The sequence below is a fragment of the Phaenicophaeus curvirostris genome, chromosome 5, assembly GCF_032191515.1.
Source record: "Phaenicophaeus curvirostris isolate KB17595 chromosome 5, BPBGC_Pcur_1.0, whole genome shotgun sequence".
NCBI lineage: Eukaryota > Metazoa > Chordata > Aves > Cuculiformes > Cuculidae > Phaenicophaeus > Phaenicophaeus curvirostris.
In genome coordinates this window covers 5,423,736-5,445,555 of record NC_091396.1, presented here as the reverse complement: position 1 = coordinate 5,445,555, position 21,820 = coordinate 5,423,736, and the positions used below count along the sequence as shown (strand labels likewise).

The 21,820-nt window shown below is 37.7% G+C and overlaps 1 protein-coding gene across 3 annotated transcripts in view; it reads right to left on the bottom strand.

The window, feature by feature from the left end:
- Window positions 1-1,325: 1,325 nt before the first annotated feature.
- NELL1 (neural EGFL like 1) overlaps window positions 1,326-21,820 on the bottom strand; it is a 297,253-nt gene continuing 276,758 nt past the window's right edge. Inside the window, exons 16-20 of one of the 3 annotated variants that reach the window (XM_069857451.1) lie at window positions 20,637-20,711; window positions 11,553-11,746; window positions 6,087-6,263; window positions 4,208-4,432; window positions 1,326-2,952 (exon numbers count right to left, since the gene is read on the bottom strand). In XM_069857451.1, the coding sequence (XP_069713552.1) occupies window positions 2,902-2,952; window positions 4,208-4,432; window positions 6,087-6,263; window positions 11,553-11,746; window positions 20,637-20,711 (722 nt within the window). In that variant the 3' untranslated portion in view covers window positions 1,326-2,901. Of the gene's footprint in view, window positions 2,953-4,207; window positions 4,433-6,086; window positions 6,264-11,552; window positions 11,747-20,636; window positions 20,778-21,820 lie in introns of all 3 variants that reach the window. The other 2 variants (XM_069857450.1, XM_069857452.1) reach the window with 2 other exon arrangements.

Genomic DNA, 21,820 nt, shown 5'->3' with positions numbered 1-21,820 from the left:
TTCTCCTTTACAGGATAAATAAGTAGAAACAGCTACAAAATTCCAACTGCCTACAGTGAGAGTTACAACCAAGTCCCTTAACTAGCAGGAAGTTTCCTTTTACAGAAATTATATTGGTAGTCCTTCTCACATTAATACCATTGCTTCTATCCTCTGAGCAGAGTGAAGGTACATGTCACAAACAAAGAGAAGATTTTTCAGAAATTATTATAATAAACTTGATTTTTTTTTCCCCAGTATTTTTGCTGCAGTGTCCATATGTTTATAAGGAATAAGTAATTTAATCAAGAGGTGTTGAAAGTTCTTACCTTGATCACAGAGGAACATAGTGACTTAAATTTTCCTCCTCCTCAGTGTGCTCTTTGAACTGATGCTGTGGCTTCTGAGTACCCTGAAGGTAAACGTGATGCGACTAGTGATCAAACTGCTTCATAAGGAAAAGTTCATTACAGTCAGGGTAAATGCTTAAAATGCAACATAAACAAACAGGTCTGTGTCAATATTTTGACTAGGTGTAAACAATTCAAGCTGTATCACTCTGGAGATAATGACACATAATGCTGTATAAAATGCTCTGAGAGGGTTTTATTGAATTAATCCACATTTGAGTGCTGGAAGAAAATTAGCCTGTGCAGTGGAAAAATGTGAACTTCTGTGCTTCCGTTGAATATGATCCTAACAAGGTCTGGAGCTTCCAGAATGCATTCTGCAAAAGGGCTTCGCTACCACACGGTAAATAGGAAAAGAATGATTTTCAAACCTTGCACCTTTAATCCCATTCACAGAGCTTCCAAAATTGGTGTGTACGACAGACTGAACTATACAGTTTTATCCAACTAAGTATAAATGAAGTATTTCTTACAATTCTGATGCTACGTCTCCAGGCACTCTTTCTCCTTTTAGTAACATCATGATTTCAAGTCCAGAAAGGACAGCAATTAGTGTTTTAAAACTCTACTAATAAAAGTAAGGGAAAGCCATCTGTACATAGGAGTTTATTTAGATGCCCACAAGTTCCCCTTTATATCTCAGCCCACTGGATATCTCATCCAACTGAATTACCATTGGGTTTTACAATGTGATATACAAAATGAGCTGACAGTATGATTTACAAACATCCTTTGAGTATCATATAAAACACAACTGTTTCCCTTATTATACAATCATTAGGGCAATGCAAATATAGTCAATACATTAGTAACTGAAAATGACGGGGCATTTTAAGAAAATAAATTTAACTTTACCACACAAACCTATCAGATAAAACAAATCTTGTTTAAAAAATGGGAATAAAGTTGTCTATGACTGCAAGTAATTTTCTATTGTTTTGCCACTGTCCCCTTATAAGAAACATAAAAGTACTTCATTTAAAAGACGACTAACTTTTTCACTGTATAGTCACACTTCATTCTTATTAATCAGTTTCACATCTTTCTGCATGAAACTATGAAAAACTCACAAATGTAGACTTTCCAAACTGTAGCCACTATACTTATTTCTGCACTCTTTTCCATATACTCAGTGTGTTTAGTTGAATAAACAGAAAGCAAAAAACACTACACAAATGAGCAGAACAAAACACAACAGCACATTAAAAAGGTGATATTTGAGCTGTAGATGCCATAATTGTAGAAATATATTTTTGTTCTAATGCCACAAACTTTCTAGCCTCATGAAAAAAACAAACAAAAAAAAGACACTAGCTGAAAAGAATCTAAACCCTAACCTTGAGATAGGGCTAAGAGCTTTAATTTGTATTTCTGCCTAAACTTAGGTACTAAAAACACTGTGTGCATGGTAAACTTACAACTAAATATTTTTGAATGTCAGAAAATATCAAAAGAGAAAATCTGATTCTGAGTTCTTGATTGGGTAATGAGAGTTACCAAGTGGTAAGGTCTCCTGTCCCATATGTGGTTGGCACAGGTAGGTGCTTCTGCACTTTGTCATGACGGTGGCAGTAACTGAAAATGGCAGACATCGTTATTACTGCAAACAGAAAAAAGGAAAAATTTGGAACTCACAGATGATGTTATAACTGAAAGCAAACTCTTAGCTAGTCAATTTAAATTATATCACCTTAAGGCTCTCCAAATGTTTTATCACTGCACAACCCAGAGGGATTATACCCTTTCCAGCATTTGCAGTTTCTCTTGCAAAACAGAATACTGATAATGACCGGTAATTCTTTCCTGAATACGTGGTTGGCAGCAGAATGCGGGTTTAGTTCCATTTCTCGTTATAGGAATCTCGCACGTGTTTGGAGAAGAAAGTGCTTTTTTGCCATATCATTAAGTTCATGGCATTTAGTTTTATAAATTTTTAAGACAGACTTACTTTGATTACTTTCATTCTGTCCAATCAAATATACCTTTGAATGTTTTAAAATGTTGGACAGCTGTGAAATATAAGTACTATGTAATTTGACTGTACATACATACATATTTTCATAAATACATCTGACAGGGACCTTGGAACTAAGTATGTGATATCATGGGACAAAAATCACAACAGGCTCTCTTATTTGTAAAACCCAGATCCAAAGTAAGAAGAGCTGAATTCTATCATGTTGTCAGTACACAAATTAAAACAAAAATACAGCATTAGTTTACCCATGAAATAATTTAAACATATTTGCAAATGTCTTGACAGGAGAAGTGTGTAATTTACAACACTGAAAACTTTTAACAACCATTGACTTATATGCGCTGTACTGTAAGTCACCCAGACAAGGCTAGCAAGGATGAGCATAGTGATAGGTCCCAAAGGCAACTCCCAAACATCTTCCTCATGTGGAGACTTTGGTCATTGTCTGTTGTATAAAATACCAACGCATCCAACTTCATTTCAGGTGTTAACTTCATCAGTTTTCCTCCCCCGACACAGTCCAGTCTGACGAGGTCAGTTATTGTTGAGACATTCTAAATCCACCGAGCAGCAGACGTTCCCATTCTGCACAGACAAACAAGCAAGTGTCAATCACCTCTGCAGAACAAGTCACCGAGAGCAAAGGGCTTGGTTGCCCAGGGACAGATGCGTCTCTGACACATCTACTGCATACGAACGTCTGTTCAAACCCCAGGGGTCCTCAATGGTCCCAACCGTGGTGGCTTCTTGAGGGGGACTGACTTTGCCAGCTAGCACTGAACTCGCCTGAACTACACATGAGCTAGAAACCTGGATGTGAAAGACTCAGTGGTCTCAATAACAAGCACAGAAATGGCAGGAGAGATGATTGGATTTTCCTCTCATGCAAGAAAGTTAATGGAGAGAATTTTGATGTGACCCATGCAGGGAAGCTTTTAGTTCGTCTGAGACAAGCAGACAGCTCAGATTCTTGACTCATGGTAGATATGTATCTGGGAGGAGGGAAGGAGGGAAGTCAAATGGCTTTGGAGTTCAATCCATTGTTAAATATCTTTCTGCAACATCCAGTATTTACAAAACTACCTTATGTGATAAAAAACTACAGCAACCTCCAAAACCCCAAGTGAGCCATTTTCCCCCCTTTTTTAAAATTCAACACAAATCAATAGGAAAACCTCTAAAGAATGGCAGAAATGCTACCTTCAAAATTTTAAAGCCCTGGAGCAACAGCTTGGTTTCCCACAGTGAACAGAAAAACATTTTATATAATCCAAAACAACATTTTCATAATTCTGGTGTTAGCTCAGTGGGGTCATCACTGCACGGAACAGGGGAAAGAGACCACACTTCTGCATTAGAGCCATTGGATTAAGTACATCTGGATGAGATCAGGGAATAGAAACTGTGACATTCCCTTCCCTCTTGTGTGCCTTCATCTCTATGCTGCAATATGTTTCTATTTGTGTACTTTCTGGTGAAACTTTTATTAGTGTTTTTGCCGCTGCTTAAGAGCTCTGTAAAACTCATTTTCATGAACATTTACATTAGGCAATTATTAAAACATTAGCCTAGATTCATACTGAGAATGCCTGAAGGGCTCTCCAACAGAATGTCTGAAAGTTGCACTAGGATATTACATATCTGCTCTCAACGTTTTCAACAAGTACAATACTGTTTTGTTTCCACACTGCAAAACCCTAAAGGTATGTGTTTTCCATAGGCTCCTGCCCTTGTGTCTCACTCCCCTGAGACCTGAATGTGAACTTCCAAGGGCAGAGAGTGACCCTGATTTTATGCAGCAACATACATTTCTACTAACACTCTACCCTGCCCATCATACCTTGCATTTGCAGGTTGTACAAGGAGATCCCACCATTGTCCATACAGCGCCACTAAGTCTTGTGATACCATAGCCATCTAGACACGTTTTCCTTATGTCATAGGTGATGTTGTCAGCCAGACAGGGGTCACTGACACAGTGGGGACAGCACTCTCCTTCTGAGATGGCCGTGTACTCGCAGTTCAGATTTGGGCACAGAAGAGGCCAACAATCCACCTCACCTTCCTGTAAAAATTGAAGCAAAGCTCATTTAATTTGTCACCATTTATTAGCAACCAAGCAACTCTCCATCCTGTTAAATGGAAAAGTTTTATTTTGCCAAAACTGATATAAATGTAACGGATCTGGTCTCACTTTGGTTGATCATATAAATGCACGTTTGAATACTGAGCTGAAGTTTCCTATATGTAGCAGAATATACTTTGGTTGTTTCTTGACTAAACAACATCACTGTCATCATTGCTACAGAGGAACTTAAGTTCTTTCTATTTTTTAAAGAAAGAATTAAATATTGGGTTCCAATATTTTCCATACACTATAATTTTGCAGTGATTGCCTTGCAGACTCTTGCCCTCTTCCTATGTCTGGTCACATAAACATCTCTGTGGGATCATAGCAACCGTTTAAATAGAAAATTAACACTGCAGATAGATGTAGGTTAGTATGTTCCAGAAGCACTGAACATCGATCTAACTAGCAAAAGCCAAGATTGATTTTACTGTCAACTGCTACAGGAATCGTTAGAGCAATACCAGTTATGTTCCACTGCGTAATTTTATTTCATTATTTAACTTTGTAAAAAAAGCCGTTTCATAGACAGAAAAGTGGAAAAGGAGGAATCATCAGGTCACCGCTGTAGGATCCATCTGTCCAGACTTAACATGCAAAGAGCTCCAATAACCTGCCAATCTGTAAGCACTTCAGATGTTGATAACAGCACATGCTACCCTATCGTAAAATTAGGACTGCTGATCAAAAACTCAGTGTTCCCTTGTAAAACATGTCATGTCTAACATTTGCTACTGCTGCTAGTGGCAAATGTTCCTTGCTATTCTTTTGCAAATGTTAAAAAAATCTTAGGAGAATATAAAATACAATACTTACTGCTGTACTTTATGGATAATTATCTCTTAATAGTAACTTAGCATTGAATGTAATTTGTTTCCTGATGCGCAGACACCTCTTGATTAATATCATATATAAAAACAATGTTGTACAGACAGCTATAAATGGAAAACTGATAATTTTAATGAAGTTCATTGCTGCATTAATTAGTATATCTGTGCAAAAATTAAAGCTTCAGGGAAATAATTTACAGTGCCTAATGAGAAATGTTCTTTATTTTGCATCTTTGTCTTGTGATTTCAGTTTTCTTTATCCTTTTTATTTGGTTAATTTTTGCTAATTCACCATATGGCACTGGTATTCCATTTCCCCAGCATTTGCTGAATGAAAAAAATAAAAAAGAGAATTGCATTGACCATTTTGACAAGACAAGTACACCAGCTGATGTAATTAAAAGCTGAAACTCCTCCAACCAAATCCAGTACACGTGGAAAAAAAATTAAGAAGTCATTTAAAGATCAGATGACCTTATAAAAGTTCTCAAAATCAGACTAATGCTAAAGTTAATATAGTGTCAATGTTTCCAAGCTTTTGGCACCCTTTCCTTTTTGTTCATTAGACCTACTTATTCAGCAGTAAAAGGAAAGCCAATGATGTAGCTTTCAGTTCTCTGGCGCTTTCTAAGTACTTTATCATCACTCTCAATCCAAAAACCAAGTGAAGAGAGAGCCAAGAACCTGCTTCCAGGTATCTTTTGCTAAAAAAAAAATCACACTCATTATTTTTACAGCCTTCTGAAACACTTCACCCATACCAGACAACGGCAATGCTGACAGCTGTAGGTCCAGTTGTCCCCACTGCGGTAGAGCTTGTGCCCAGTTTGGTCGAGGCATTGGCTGGTGACACGGGTGTCACACTCCGGGCAGCAGAAGAGATCGGCGCTGGGGTTTTCGCAGTCGCAGGCTGTCCTCCGGCAGAAAATCCTCCCATCCTGCGATGACACAATGCCCTGATGTCAACCACAAACTGCTAGACAGCAACCCAGATAAGGTCACGGGCTATATATATGAAAGGGCACGTCTGGTGTTTCAGGAAATATTAAGTTCTTCATGAATTAATGTATTACGGCCAACATGGCATCCTGCCAGCTGTAATACCTCAAATACCAGAATTGCCCCAGTTTCTATAACTGCATGGATCCAATGCTGTCTGAATCGAGAACATTGTACTCCTGTCTTCAGGAAACCGAATTTAAAATAAATCAGTATCTCAGAAGAAATATATTGAAGTAATTTCATAACCATTTGGTTACATCAATGAGCTCTTCAAGCACTTTCCACTCTACATATAATGTTTGTTTAGCACTATTTTAACTGACTGTATAATCGCAAAGAAAATAACTTGAACAAATAACTTGAAGTTATGAAGGTGGTCCCTTTAGCTTCATCAGAGCATGATATAGCAAAATCACTAATATGCAGCACTAATCATTCTTCATTCTGAATTCACCACTGGTTCTGTTCCCCATCTGGACCTAAAGTACATAAGCTTAAAGCTAAATGGATTTATCAACCTCTGCTATAATTCGGTTAATGTATTAAAGAAGGCCTGTATTCCACAAGGCTCTCCAAAACAGGATTTTGCTAAATATTTGCTTACAGTATCGGATGGCCCTTTTTGTTAAAGACCATTAAACGGAACTGTTTGAGACAAACAAAAGAATTGCTTCTGCATGTAAAGAAAAGGGGATATATTCTCTTTGCATCACAGGAAAACAAATTGATTCTATCCCTAGTTATGAAAATAACTACACAGGTGACGGTGTTTGAAATTATACCCCTCAGTGTTGGTGAGCCAATATACTGATATGCCACATGCAGACTGGGAACTGAAATCACAGCTAACAATGAAGAAATTATTGAAAAGTTTTGACATGAACTTCTTTTACGTTCAATGCCAGTTATTGGATTAGTCCTTACTCAAGCAAAGCATCCTCTGCAACCAATTTGAAGGTAGAGCTGTGAAAGGATTAAAGCTATATTTTGTTTTCAATCACAACTACACAATTCATAAAACAACGCCAGTCATTTCATTGCAGTTTTTTCATAGTCTCATCAGAACTTTGTTCTGAGTCTATAAACCTGTATCTGATGTAAGAAGGAAAAGGTGGGTTTTTTTCATCACCACTAAATAAAGAGATACCCATCAAGGCAAGCAAATTTATTTCCTCTCAAACCTTTTAAAAAGTGATTTCTAGAAAGAGTGACAGGAGCCCAGAATGTCTTCTCTGCAGACAAAACAGCTACAGCAAGTAGCATGGGAGGTTGTTTTGTTTGTACTTTGATGTAGGAATCTGTGTTTGGCTCTTGCTTTTAAGCAAAGCCAGTCGTTGCCAAAATGCAACATGAACAAAATCAGCATCAGGGAATCCATGTCAGTCAGTGTCACTGATGAATTCCATCATACTTTTGAATTGACTAGAATATCACTTTCTGTTGTAAGAGTAATTTTAATTATTCTTACACCTAACAATGAAAACTGAAGAGAATGAAGAATTATGGAAATGTAGAACACGTCTTAGGTTAACATGGATCTGAACTGCTTTTGCCAAACACAGGGCATAGGACTAGATTGCCCTACAGGTTTTATTCAGTTTTGTATTGAATAAGATAACTAAGGATTCTCTGTTTGTGACTAGTTTGCTGTGTTAGCTGCGGATGAAAGAATAAATAGGCTTTATTTCCTCTCTCAGCAGTTTCATAAGGTAGGGAAGACTGGCAGTGGCCCACATCCTTAGCCACAGCTGTAGCCCAGTCCAGATGTGGTGTGGGGAATAAATCGTTTCCAACAAAAAAAAAAACAACCAACCAACCAAAGAAGTCATCCTTCCCTTTCAGCACGTGGTGAACCGAGTTTAAAGCCTTCCCTGACATAGAATTATAATTAAATCTCCATTCTTGCAGTTGCGCAAGTACAAGCACCTTCCACCCCTTGCTGAGGGCAGACATCAAGGGGCAGCTCAGCACAGCAGCTCTGCCAGGCTGTCGAGCTTCAGGCACGTGAGGTTGCGACAGGCATCCAGGCAACTCAATGCCCTCGACAACAGCAGTCTCTTTTCTCTTCATAATGGAGTGCTGATTAATAACGGCTAACAATAACCTCTCTGCTTAGTTCCAATTCAGTTTCCAAGATTTCAAGATTAGTTTTCAAATTCCTCTTTCAGCTGGTGACAGGGCTGGAAGTTCTGGGTTTCTCTGAGCTCCCACGCTGTTACCTCTGGGGAGCAGCTAACCTTTCTTGCTCCCTTTACTCTCCATATTTCAGAACACTGACAAAGCCTGATGATTTTGCCAGAGACCTTTTGGTAATCATAATACACTGCTACCATCTTTATTCTTTAAGCATCTGTGGTTTATCTATAACATCACTAGTTCCGTGCCTTTCAAAAAACATTTTTATACCTATACTGCAGTGACACAAAGCCTCTTAAGCTCCAACATCTAACCTGCATCTTTGGACCTCTATAGTACCATTGAGAAATATATAGAAAATTGAGAAATATATACAAAGCAACTTATAGTTTTCAGTGGATAATAACATATACCATCTTATTAGTACTTCTCCCTCTCAGCCTTCTTCAATGAATCAGTTCTACGTGCTTTGTAAGCATCAGTGGTATGAACACAGAATTGTTCTTACCAAAGGGAAAACTAACACACAAGGGAATCATCCTAAAGGGTAATTCAAGTTTCTACAGAGCCCTAAAGTCAATTTGGGTGGAAATCAGACCCTGCAGATACCAAACCACCAAATCATTCTTAGCATCAGGAACACACTTCACCTTGGCATATCTCCCTGTTCTCAGTGCTGTGCTTATCCCCCAGGCTTTTTTCATACAGGGAGAGAAGGGTTGTGTTAATTAGAGGACAAACTCAAACGCCCAGATATAGCCAGACTGTACAGACAGGCTTTTTTCACAGGAGAGAGAAACAGCTTCTCACCCCTCATCAAATTTCTACCAATCTTGGGTATTAAAATGGCAAGACTTCAGGAAGATGACTGTACGAGACACATCAAATATATTCAAGGTACTGCATTAATTCATAATTTTCAAAAATTTGGTTTGTAAACTTTACATTACTTAGATGAACAAGGATGGTTGTAAGAGGCTAAGTCTGATGAAATACTGAAATAAACTCCTGGCCTTCAATAACAACACTTTGCTTCCATATAACTGAAGTCATATTTCTCAAATTCCATAGAATCCTACTCCACAAATAACTCTGAAGTTCATTAAGTAAGGTTAAGAAAGGTATTTCATTTCCTTTGCACCAGATTTTAAGTAAAATATCTTCAAGTTGGGATCTATGCATTTCTACCACTGCACAAAACATATCCGTCTGACCTTTCCTAAATCAACCATAACAGAAGAAAAGCCCAAAGAAAACATACTATTTTATATCTGAAATGCTGCTTTGTCTCCTAGACAAAACAAATGACTAGGATCATTTCAAAGTTCAAATAAGGAGTATAAGGAATGGTTTAGTTACACTCTGCCCTTTTCCTCACTGAAAAGTGAGAAGGATGCAAAAAGGTCAAGCAGGGCCAGCTCCCCGTGCAACTACATGAAAGGAATAGAGTCCTGCAGTAGGTTTGAGTAGTCCACTGTACAAGAAGCTACCAATTTATAAAATACATTTCAACTACATATTTCAAGAAACACTGAGAGAAGACTTTACATCCTGCCTGGGACAGGATAGACGAGGAGCTCTCCCTGTTTTCCATGTTCTGTGGACAAGAATTCTGCTCTTGGAACAAGGCAGCGACAGGAGTGAAATTAAATGCAAATGTTAATTCACTGATGAAAAATAGGAAAGTGGGGAAGGTCTAAAAAAGAGCCATAGCAACAAACTGTGCCAGACTTAGCTTAAAGTATCTACGCACTAGTTAATCATTTTGTATATTTTCATATACTAATAAGAACATTCAACATAAGAAAAGTGCAGTGAGAAATAGCAAATAAAATAGCAAACAACCTAAAATGGGAATGTTAACAGTTATAATTCTACAAAGGCAGACCAGATGTCTTCACATACATTAAGCTGTTTGTTCTGTTGACTTAAAATCCTTTCATAAGCTAGCCCAGTTCCCTAAGATTATACTAAAAGCTTGATGTACAGTCAGTGGAGTTGCACACTTCAGCTTCTAAAGGGAGGAGTTTTAGGGAGCTTGAGGCCACTTGAAGTGACAAACGTAGCAACGAGGATGTATTCCCTTTTGTGCTCAGAACAGCAATGTACTTTGTGGGTTCTATTCACTCTGAAGTCTTGATTTTCCCTTCTGCTATACTACTGCAATAAAGAAATGATGAGGCTTTCAGCTTATTGCAACTTCAAAACAACTCTTCTCCCTTGTGCTTCCCAAGCCCTTTAAAGTTTCTCTGGTTCATCAGCAATAAGCCATGGAGACTGACAGGCCACTTCTTATGCTCTATGCTCAGCTTTTCACAGTGGCCAAAATATCATTTTACTTAAGAGTTATGCAAGGGTGAATAGTGTTCTGCTGTGCCTAAGGACAGCGTTACCAGTGCTATGAAAGCATCAGGTTAAGGTGGCCATAAAAAATCAACCAGTTCTCAGATCAGTGTGTTTCTAAAACTCTTCGAACTTTAATGATGCCACTCCTCTTTTAACTAGTGAAAATGAAGAAGGCAGAGTCAAACGTTCTTTTAACTTGGTTACCCTTCTTCACTCAAGGAAATTAAATGCCCGCTGCTAGATCCTCTAAACTTTTGCTCATGCTTAGGGCCTTCCTTCTCACAGTTACTCACATGTATTCCAAGTAATGGGAAGCATCAGCAACAGGAAGATGGTTGACTACAGTACTTGTCCCAAGAGATGCATATTCACGTCAAACAAAAACTGAAAACCGCTTTCAGCACTTCCAGTAAGTGTGCTGATCACCTGCACGTTCTGTTAAAAACCAGACCCTCAATCACAGCATGCTACAGGTAGATCTGACCCATGGGGTGAGGTGGTAGAAGCTCAGCAGGATTAGGAATTATTGAGCTGTGTACACGGTTATGCAAGTAAGAAAAAGGGCTTCTTCCCAGAGTTTCCCCATCACAGCTTCAGTGCCCACAGCAGAGCTTACCTTTTACGTCAGTATCTTAGGCTTAGGCTAGTATTTTTTCCAACACCAATGGCACTACAATATTGAGTTTCTGACATGAGCCTGGAGAATTAAAGAACTCCTGAAACCCCGACCAGCTGCATCTCACCTTGCAGGAACAAACGGAGCATCTGTCCTCCCTTAGGGTCCACACCTGCCCGTTCCGCTTGAAGCCGCCTTCATGGGGACAGTCTCCAGTGCAAGACGGTCCGGATGGACAAAGGCAATCAAACCCTCCTGCCAGGTTCACACAGGCTGAATCGTTCCAACAGGTGTGGGTCTTTAAGGCACACTCATCAATATCTGCAAAACAGCAGATTTACAATGCTTTGGACATTTTTTGCATAGGGCAGTTTTTTTTTCTGTATTATCATTTACTATTCATCTGCCTTGCTGGTAGAACAGGGTGCCTTCTTTCTGATATCTTCTATTTTCACTTGCTAGACATTAAACACTTCTTTTTAATATTATTTGTCAGTGTTTGGTTTGATTCCACCAAGAACTCTTAAATTGTCTCCAGCAGGCTTCACTTTAAATGCTGAGACTGATACGCTCAGTGGAACCATCTATCAATAATGAACCTCAGGAAAGGTGTGTACAGTGATTTCCCAGTGACTGGAATCTAATGAACAATCAGAGTCACTTTCTGTCAATTAGACCAGACTCTGTTCTGGATTTTAACTCAAAATAGAAGTGCACTATTTTTCTTATGTTCCTAGAATGATCAACATTTCCCATACAAAAAGCATCCTTTTCCCATTGATGGAAGGTAATAAGTGAATTGGGAAAAAAAAATAAAAGGAAATTAAGAAATCAGAAGCATCTTATACAGGGAAAAAAAAAAAGTCTTAGAAAAAAATATGCAGAAAAGTATGATTTAGGCATGACACAAAGACTAAGTAACAAAAGAAAACCATGACACACTAGAGAAAAAATAATTCAAGTATCCCATTAGAATTACTTTTGGAGGGTGAAATATAATTATGCAACTCAAGTTTATATAAGGAGTTAATGCAGCATTTTTTTTCTTGCAGTGAAAGCCTTGTGATTTTTAAGCAAAACCTGGTATTTCTTTCAGAAAATAACTTTGGACTGTTCTTAAACAATATATTGACAGACTGTCCAAACTGGTGAGCCTCTTTTGTTCAAACATGAACAATGAAAACTGCAAGCAACAGCAGAAGGAAGGCTGAAGAAGAAAATCCTTTAGAAGCGTGCGATGGTTTCTATCATGAAAATTCCAGAATACTATTATCTGAGTTCAGAAATTACAAGGAAGAATCCTTACACCTACATATTTAATGACCTTATTGCTAGCATGAAATTTATAACTGTTCAATATTACCTGAGTACTTTGAGTTCCTCTCTAAAACAACAGATTTAAAAATACAATGGATTTTAAGAAGAAAAATTACCCAACGCCTAATTCAAGAGGGATGTGATGGCCAGTTGCTGTACTTCTCAGGTGGGTGCCATGGGCTCACGTGTCATCTCCTCAGAAAGCCAGCCTTAAAATATGTTAACAATTCTCTCAATTTGCTGAAAGAAATTCTCTGCAACAACCAAACCACTAAATTCCTTCTGACCTCGTTAGTAAAATCCTTGATTTCTATTCATAAATAGAGTAGAATCATAGAATAGTTTGGGTTGGAAGGGACCTTAAAGATCATTGAGTTCCAAACCCCCTTCTCTTTCCGAGCCTGAAGAGGCCCAGCTCTCCCAGCCTGTCCTCATATCAGAGGTGCTTCAGCAGCAGTCAAGGAACAAGTGAAAACGTGGAAGTGCCCTGGTATTCAATTAAATCTAAAATCTACCTGCACAACCAAGTCAGGAGGCTGGACTGTCAGAACACAACTGTTCCTCTTTCTGCTCACAGAACGAAAAGGAAGCCAGAAGCATTCCACTGCCATTCTTGAGATAACCTGTGGTCCGGTCCTTTGTCAGAGATGTTCCCAGTGGCTTGACAGCACAATTCAGTTGCTCATCACTCCGACTTCCCTAACAATGATGTATTGTCCTCCCCTGACAGTCTTAATTGCCAAAAAGAACAATCTAGTTCTAATACACAGCTTAATACTACTGAGTACTTGAAAGGTTCACTATCAGTGGTGTAAAAGGCACCGCACCAAAAGGAATTAAAATTTGCAGTACGTTGTTTAACAAGTGCCAGAGTATCACAGAAAGTAAAAACCATGAGGTGTGACATGAAGAGAGCCATGAATGAGTAGTATGAAATGAATTATACCCAAAGAGCTACTGTAAGAATTAAAATATTCTTTAAAATATCCCACTTTCCATTCAGTAGACTTTGACTTGTATTTTGCGATGAAGACAAAGGTATAAATAAAGCATTCACTTTGTCTTTGGCATTTTCACCAAGCATTGTCAATACTCTCTTTCCCATCATATTAAGTGCTCCTTGAATAGTATATATATAAAATGTAGCAGGATCACAGTGCAGATTAGAAGGGTAGCTTTCACAGTTCAAAACTAAAAGGATTTCACAGATGAATATAAAGCCATATTGCCTACAGAGTTCCATGTAATTTCTTTACTTACGACAGAAATCTAATTCGGTTTCCATGTAATTTAACAGATTTATGGAAAGCCAGATGTTAGCAATTATAGAAACTAACATTATTCATATTCTCAGTAGTACAGACCTGTTCACACTGAACAAAGCCAACTTAATCTGTTATACATATCCAAAAGGGAAGAACACTCTATTTACGTACTGCTACTGCTGTTCTCCATTTAGCACACATAAAAAAGATGCTCCCATTAAGAGCGGCCCAAACTGGCAAATGGGACATCCTTGACAAAGAAACCAATCAAGTAAAGCTAAATAACATAGCAGGAACATAAATTCCTAATTGCTACTCAGTTTGCTCATTTTTTTTGTTCTTTATGCAAATGACGCTTTCTTATTATTTTATTGCATTTATTATTTAAAAGTTCTAGTCATTAATCAAATATAAAAGGCTTGGACACTGTACTCACTTCTAGCTGAACTTTTAATAGAGCTAATTTTCTGAGAACAACCTTTTAGCAGTTTATCCTTATCCGATTATATTTCTATAAGTCAGAACAAACACACGATGTTCCCAGTAACTTGAGGAAAAGAAGTTACACGTGTAATAAGTTTTTGTGCTCTTTCAGCCTCAAAACAGAGTGGAGGGGCTGGGGGGAAAAAAAAAACAGACAAAAAAAAATCCCATATTGTTAAGCTTAAGAAAATATTTCCGTTTAATGGAGACCAGGTGAACTTGCCCACATTGACATAAGATCAGCATGTAGATGGCTATGCAAAACATGGAAGAAAGTACTCATATTTAATATGAATTTTCTTGTAACAACTGGAATCAATGTGTCTACCTAGGTCTTGAAAAATTAGCCTAGTTTAAAATTCTGAGCATGTCCAAAACAATCTTCTAATGAATATGAAAATCATATAATAAGACTCTTGCATACAGATTATTTTTATATTATTCAAATCCTTGCTCAGCTCCAATTCCCCACACTCTCATCAGGTTTCATTTGCTTTTCCACACCTGCTCTCAGAAGATGCGGGCCCAAAACTGGAACATTTCAAGATGGGCAAAGCAAAACTGTACACGTTTTGTTTCCCATTATAAAAATACTATGTAGGAAGATGAAATATTCATTTATAAATCAAGCAACTTTGAAGAACAACAGACAATTAGATATGAAGGAGTCTTCATGGTTTTTCCCCGCAGCACAAGAACAAGATGTCTGTCTTGACTTTTGAGGGGGATTAGTTATTTCATAAATCCTGTCAGCCTGTGAAAACAATCTCGTTTTCACACACGGAACAGGACTTGGCAATCTTATTCATTATACTGAGATAATCTGTGGCAAAACCTACTAATTAACCTAAGTAAAAGTGGCAGAGCTTTACTTTCCCCCTCCACACAGTTCTTTTTCGAGGAAAAGTGAGGATATAGTGGAAATGACCATAATCAGAACCTTCCTTGTAACGCTAGCCTTATGCTCTTTTCTATCAACAACAAACAGCCAACAGCAAAGAGTTTTTTGTTGAGACCTGCTGCCTCAAACATTGCTTAGGATTGTCATAAAACTGATCAAGTTCTTCACTTTTCAAACACTCCCCATCTGTTCTTCTTTAAACAAATGTAAATCAACAAATACCTGTTCATACGTATTTTAGCCACGATGCAACTAGTCACATTTTGTGGAATGGAAAAGAAAGAAAACAAACCACCCAAGATGCGCTCATTTCCCAATGTACTCTTCTCAAACTACACAAAGATAGCTTGGTAACGGGGCAGACAAGAGATCACAATCAAAGCAGAATAATCTCCTGAGATGCAATTTCCTTTTCCATCCTTTTCGGCTGTAACGAGAAGTAATTTGCCTCAGATATTATGAGAGGTCCCATGGCCACTGTATTTGAATGGGGTAGAAGACAAGCATGACTGTACATATCAACACAAGTTCATTAACTTGGTTTCACTGTAATTTTGAACCAATCCCTAGCTACTTCATTTCTTATTTTTCAAGGCTATTCAGGTTTTAATCGTATGACTTTTCTATAGTACCTTAATAAATGTGTGCACGCAAGTCATGCAGCGTGGTGCTCTGTAATATCATGATAAGCTGTTTCAGAAGAAAGAACCCTACTAATGTGCTAATTCTAACTGTTACGGTACATTAAACCATTACAGTATAATGTTAACGTGAAAAATGTATGCTGGGCTACCAAACCAATGTGTGTACAAGTTAACTAAACACTGTTTTGACATTTCATTTTTCACAGGCAACTTGTCACTTAATGTATTTGCCTTCCTTCTAAATCAAAGTGATTTGGAATTGTCTTTGAAAGAAACCAAACCACTAAACAGATGCATTTTCAGTTAGAAAATATTTTATGATAGTACTTTTATTCTATAGAGACATAATGGTCTATTAAAGAACACTGCATAGTAAATTAGATTCCAAACATAGGATTTACTAATGCTTTCTAGAAACACAGAAAATACCAAACACGATTACTTTCAAGACATGTAACACAACTTTGACTTAGAACAGAAAAATCGTAAGTTACTAATTTTCAAAGGATGGGTCTAGCTTTTTGTTTGACGCAGAAAGGAGGCACAAAAACCAAAGAATAAATTTCCTTTTCTCTTACTTTTGAATCTAGGTAACAGGCAACACTGCAGCATATTATGGAGCATATGAAAGCTTCACAAATTGATTTAAAACACATTCAGACTTGACCCTCAAGCATTGCTGTACCCAGGTTTCATGGGAGCCTAACACATGTAGGAGTTTTTCCCTCGCAACCTGCTGACTCCTACGTTTTCCAAGCTTTCACTCCCCACAGCTACTCTAACCCCACAGGTCTAGCTATGCAACCTTTCTGGATGAAATACACAGTGAATTTTGTGGGTTTTTGGTAGGAGAAGAGTCTACATTAAGTTTCCCTAAAAAATTTGCACTTTCCAAGGAAAATAAAATACTACCACAACTGACAGGGACTGCTGCCTTAGTTGTTTTTAAGCTTTCAAAGTCACAATGTAGAGAGACTCAGAAACACAAAAAATCATGGCAAAAAAAAAAATGGAATGAGGAATTCTGCAATCCAGAGTTTGAATAGCTCTCTACAGATCAGAAGGATCTCATTTAGAGAGATGGAGATTAAAAAGTATAATTTAATTTGCTTTGATTGTTCTGATGTAGATACGAGTGAGCTTTCTGGTACATTATCAACTTCCCAGAAGACAGTGTCTCTTTACCAGCTACTCTCTTCTTTGATAATTTTAAAGATTATCACTGAAAATTCAGTGGTGAGGTTTTATTCAATGATTATCTTATGAGGTACCAGTATTTGTCAACAGGCACTTAGCATGGGGAAAAAATAACGTATGCCAGTTGCTTCAATATTGCATTAGTAGATAATAGTTAATACTGGGATACGTATCATAAGACAACTCATCATCCTCTAGAAAGAATTTTTGTTTATTTACTTTAAAGCATAGCAAAGTTCCTATTACAAATAGGAAAAAAAAAAAACCAAAAAAAAAACCCCCAACCTAGCAACTGCAGCCTACATGTTTTAATTGCCAAGCAAACTTTGGTAGCAACTTAGCACAGCAATTGTCTTTTGTCTGCAAGCAGTATTCTTAATAACATATTGTCAAAGGCCAGCGCCTCATAAAAATGCTACTGCTGGAAATTAAATTACACCCTCTTAATTTGAGCCTGCTCACCAGCACCTTATGAAGCTGACAACTTTTATAAAAACATGTCCATGGAAATATATTCCCTTTTCAAAGCTGCCTTTGGTTGATATTTTAAGCAATAAAAGAAATTTCCCAAGCCTGAAGTGGCCTGGCTAAGTCATACATCTTTATTACCTTAGCTCTGGTACAATATTATGACCTTCCCTACCACATCTGTTGATTTACACATTTGTCCCTTGCCAAGTGACAAACTTCACTGTTTCTTCCTAGTCAATGAGAATAAAGCTTTTAAAAGCTCTGAGATACCACAACACTTCCCAATCAGATGTTATTTTTTTAAATGTTCTGCAAGCACTGCAGAGACGCCACAAGCAATGACTCAGCTCTAAGGCCACCTACATATAAACGCAGGGAAAGGGGCTTAACTGATAGACACATAAACGCGTCCAGCAAAAGCAACCGGCTGCCTGGGCTTTGGGCAATCTGTCAGAGCTAAGTGCTCCCTCCCACTGCCTTATGATTTTCATATATTATTATTGTTATTTTGTGGAGGAGCGTTTAACCTTTTTTTACTTATGTTCTTAGCCCATTTATTCTTCTCCAAGTTTCGCCCATCAATGAGGAAGAAGAGATGTTCTGAAACATGCTGAAGGGCAACGGCTCAAATCCACCTCAGGTACACGCTAAGATTCCAGTATACAGGCTGTAAAATATACTAGGACAAAATGCCGTTGCTAAGCAAATGAATCCTCTTTTATCTGAAATAGAGTGAACGACACTGGCCCTGACTCTGAATACTCCACCAGGCAAAAAAGCTCTGTAGTGTTATGGGAGTCGGCGTTCAAGAAACCAAGCTTCAGCTACAATTTGTGGTGTTATTCATCTGTCATTTTAACCAACTTTTAGTTGCACTTTCTAATAAAGATCATTGTTTGAAATTTGTCAATACGAGTTCGCAGAATATTTCAATCATTTTTAATTGGTTAACCAGTATAACGAAATAAAATAAATTGGTTTATTCTCTTCCTCACTGGTACCCTGCAGCAGATGGTTCAGGAAAGCTATTTCATTAAAATAACCCTGCTAATTTCACATTCCGTTTACAACTTGCATATGGCAAGATGAGCACCTCACCTTACAAACTTCCAGCATGCTGCGCAGGTCAAAACAAGGGCAGCTTGTTTTCATGAAAACTTATCCCTCCAGTCTCCCCAGAATACAGAATATTTTGGGCTCCTTCTTGCTGTGAGGTAGCCGAGCGCCCTTCTCTTTAACAGAGACGCAATGCAAGCAATATTGACCTTTTCAGCAACTGAGCTTAGCTACAGGCCATTCAAAACCACAGTCCTGACTGTGCTTCTGTCCTTTCCCGAGACCAGGCTGTGTGTATTGTCTTCACCCTATACCAGCAACGTTAGGTCAGCCTGACAAGGGATGCAAGCAGCACAGGTAGGAAACAGGAGTGCTACAAATGCCCCTTACCCTCAATTGCCTTGGGGCTTTTTGAAGGTTGTGTCATGTCGCTTTAACCTCTTATAAAGCCAGTTTTCAACACTGCTCTGTCCATCACTCCTTTTAAAGTATTTAAATGAACCAGAGAAGAAGTCTTAACATTTGAGAATCCGTTTAAAGGTATATGGCTTTCATGTGGTATTTTATCTATTAAGTCACAAAATGCTGAAAAAATTACCATTTTTTACACAGAATCCCAATGAAGCCTACTGTTGTGATTTTATTGAAGCCCCCATCAGGTTAGTAAAACATGTAAAAAGCTAACATACCTGGACAATCTACAAATTATTTGGTTTTAAAGTAATTCTTGTTCCTCTGCATTTTTAAATCATGATGCTATCTTATTCCAATAACTTGTAATAACCAAAATTTGTAAAAGATGGGAATGTTTGCTACAATTTACAAGTAAATTTTTATAGTAGTATATATTTAGTAATATTTTTATTACAATTTTTACTTAAACTTCTGCTTTAATTGTATAGTTTAAATCTTACAAAGAGCCCTTTACACTTATAGACATGATACCTGAGATTTAGTATTTAAAAAAAAGTCTTTCAAAGAAGAAGCAGAAAAGCTTCTATAGAACATTTATAGAACTGAAGAGAGATGAAGCAACTGAAATTCCAATGAAAGGACATACAATTATGGTATATTGATCTATATCCATATAGAACTAAAATTGGGATTATTTCTAAGCTCATCTGATAAAATATTGTAACAAAATTATGTATAAGGCTTCTAAGAATAAGTACAAAGCTGGAAAAATTTGAAGGCAGAGGTAAGCCACAGTTACTATGTTCACTATGATTTTGTTATTGCTTACTTGCTATAGGGGCACACAAGGTCTTATGTTCAAAGCCATCCAGATTGCAAGAACCAGCACTAACTCCTCATGGAGCCTCATCCTTTGTCCTTCCATAGAAACAACTGACAAACTCCTCTGCACTCTTTAAAAATTCCTCTTTGTTCATGCTTTTAGGGCCTTATTCTGCAAATATGACGCATATAGTGATATGATATTTGCATAATTAAAAAAAAATTATGAAGATGCCAAACAAATGAAGCAACACAGACATACCCTAGATGTGTTCTCAAATCACTCTGCTGAAATTTGAAAACAGAAACCCAACTCTTCCTCTTCTGTGGCCTATTATGCTCCCCAGAAAGCCTACTTTCTCTTCAGGTTTTATAGCAACTTATGATGATAAATGGCAAAGCACAGTTCAGTCTCACCTTGGATCTCCGCCTGCCTCCCTGCTATAATAATCCTTCAAAACTGTGACGCACCTTGAACTAACATCCACACTGCGTGGCTTGGGATGCTGACAGACAGACACGCTCACTTGCATTCTCATTTTAGCCTTAAACACAGTAACTGTTCAGGACAGTGTCTCAATAGTCACTTTATAAGACCATGCAGAAGGAGGAAAAAAAGTGCTATGCTGATCATTGCTTACCAACACAGGACTCCCCGGAAAGAGAATAGCTTCCATTGTCATGGAAACCGCTTCTGCACTCACAGTGGTACCACCCTGGGAGGTTAACACAGCGTGAATGGTTGTGACACTCAATGATCCCCTCTGCACACTCATCAATATCTGCCTCAGAGAAAAACACAAGCCAGCCAGGAAATTAATTTCCTTTGACATCAATGCTTTAGGTTTGTTTGCTTTTTTTTATGTTGTTGGTTTTTTCTTTTACTTTTTTTAAAAAGAAATCGTCCATTAATAAATGGATCAAGGTTTTTACGGTTCCAAACAACAGACACTTAAAAAACAACTCACATAACAGCAATAAAAAAAGAACAATAATACATCACAGAATTTCATATATACAAGACATTCATTTACACCATGATTTGTTCAGAATGCAAAGCAACATGTCCATTTTTTCTTTCTTTGTCTTTTTTTTAACTCCAAAGTTACTTTTTCTGTGTCATACAGAGTGTTGCAGAGCAGGTTCTCCACTGAAAAGGCGGTTTCTGCAACATTCCTGCTTTACAAACTGCATGCCCCAGGACACCTTGGAAAGAAAGAGCATTTTCTTCAGGATTTCTGTTTCCAGTGTTCAGCTGTGATACTTGCAGTTATCTGGCACTTGAGGTGCCCAGAGTACTTTGCAAACAATAGTTAATCTCTTCAGTGTATATGAACAAAATAAATCCCTAGTCCATGTATAACAGTGCGTGACAAACAGAGAAAGCATTCCATGTTTCAACTGCAATAAAATATTTAGCTGGAAAAGAGTGAGGCAAATGACAGTAGGGCTGTAGCAATGGAAAGGTACAGGAAGATGAAAACCCTGCTGAGTTGAAATAAATGTGCTGTTTTTATAAAGGAGTTTTTAAAATTTCTTTAACAAGGTTAATAGAGACCTCATAATTGCTAGTAACCTTGGTTAATCACCGCTGGCACCTGGCTGCTTCTCCCCTTTGAGCATTTTTCAGCACATTTTGTAGGGTTGTAATTAAAATTAGCAAATTAATTATATGTTAACCTTGCGGTAATTTAAGAAGCTATTATATTTTCACTCCTCTGTTTAGCTGAAGTTATTATATTTTTTTAAATCTTGGACAGTTTTCAGCTGGGTAACATATGAATTAAAATGAATCTCAAATTATTAACACATATTAGCCAGTTGA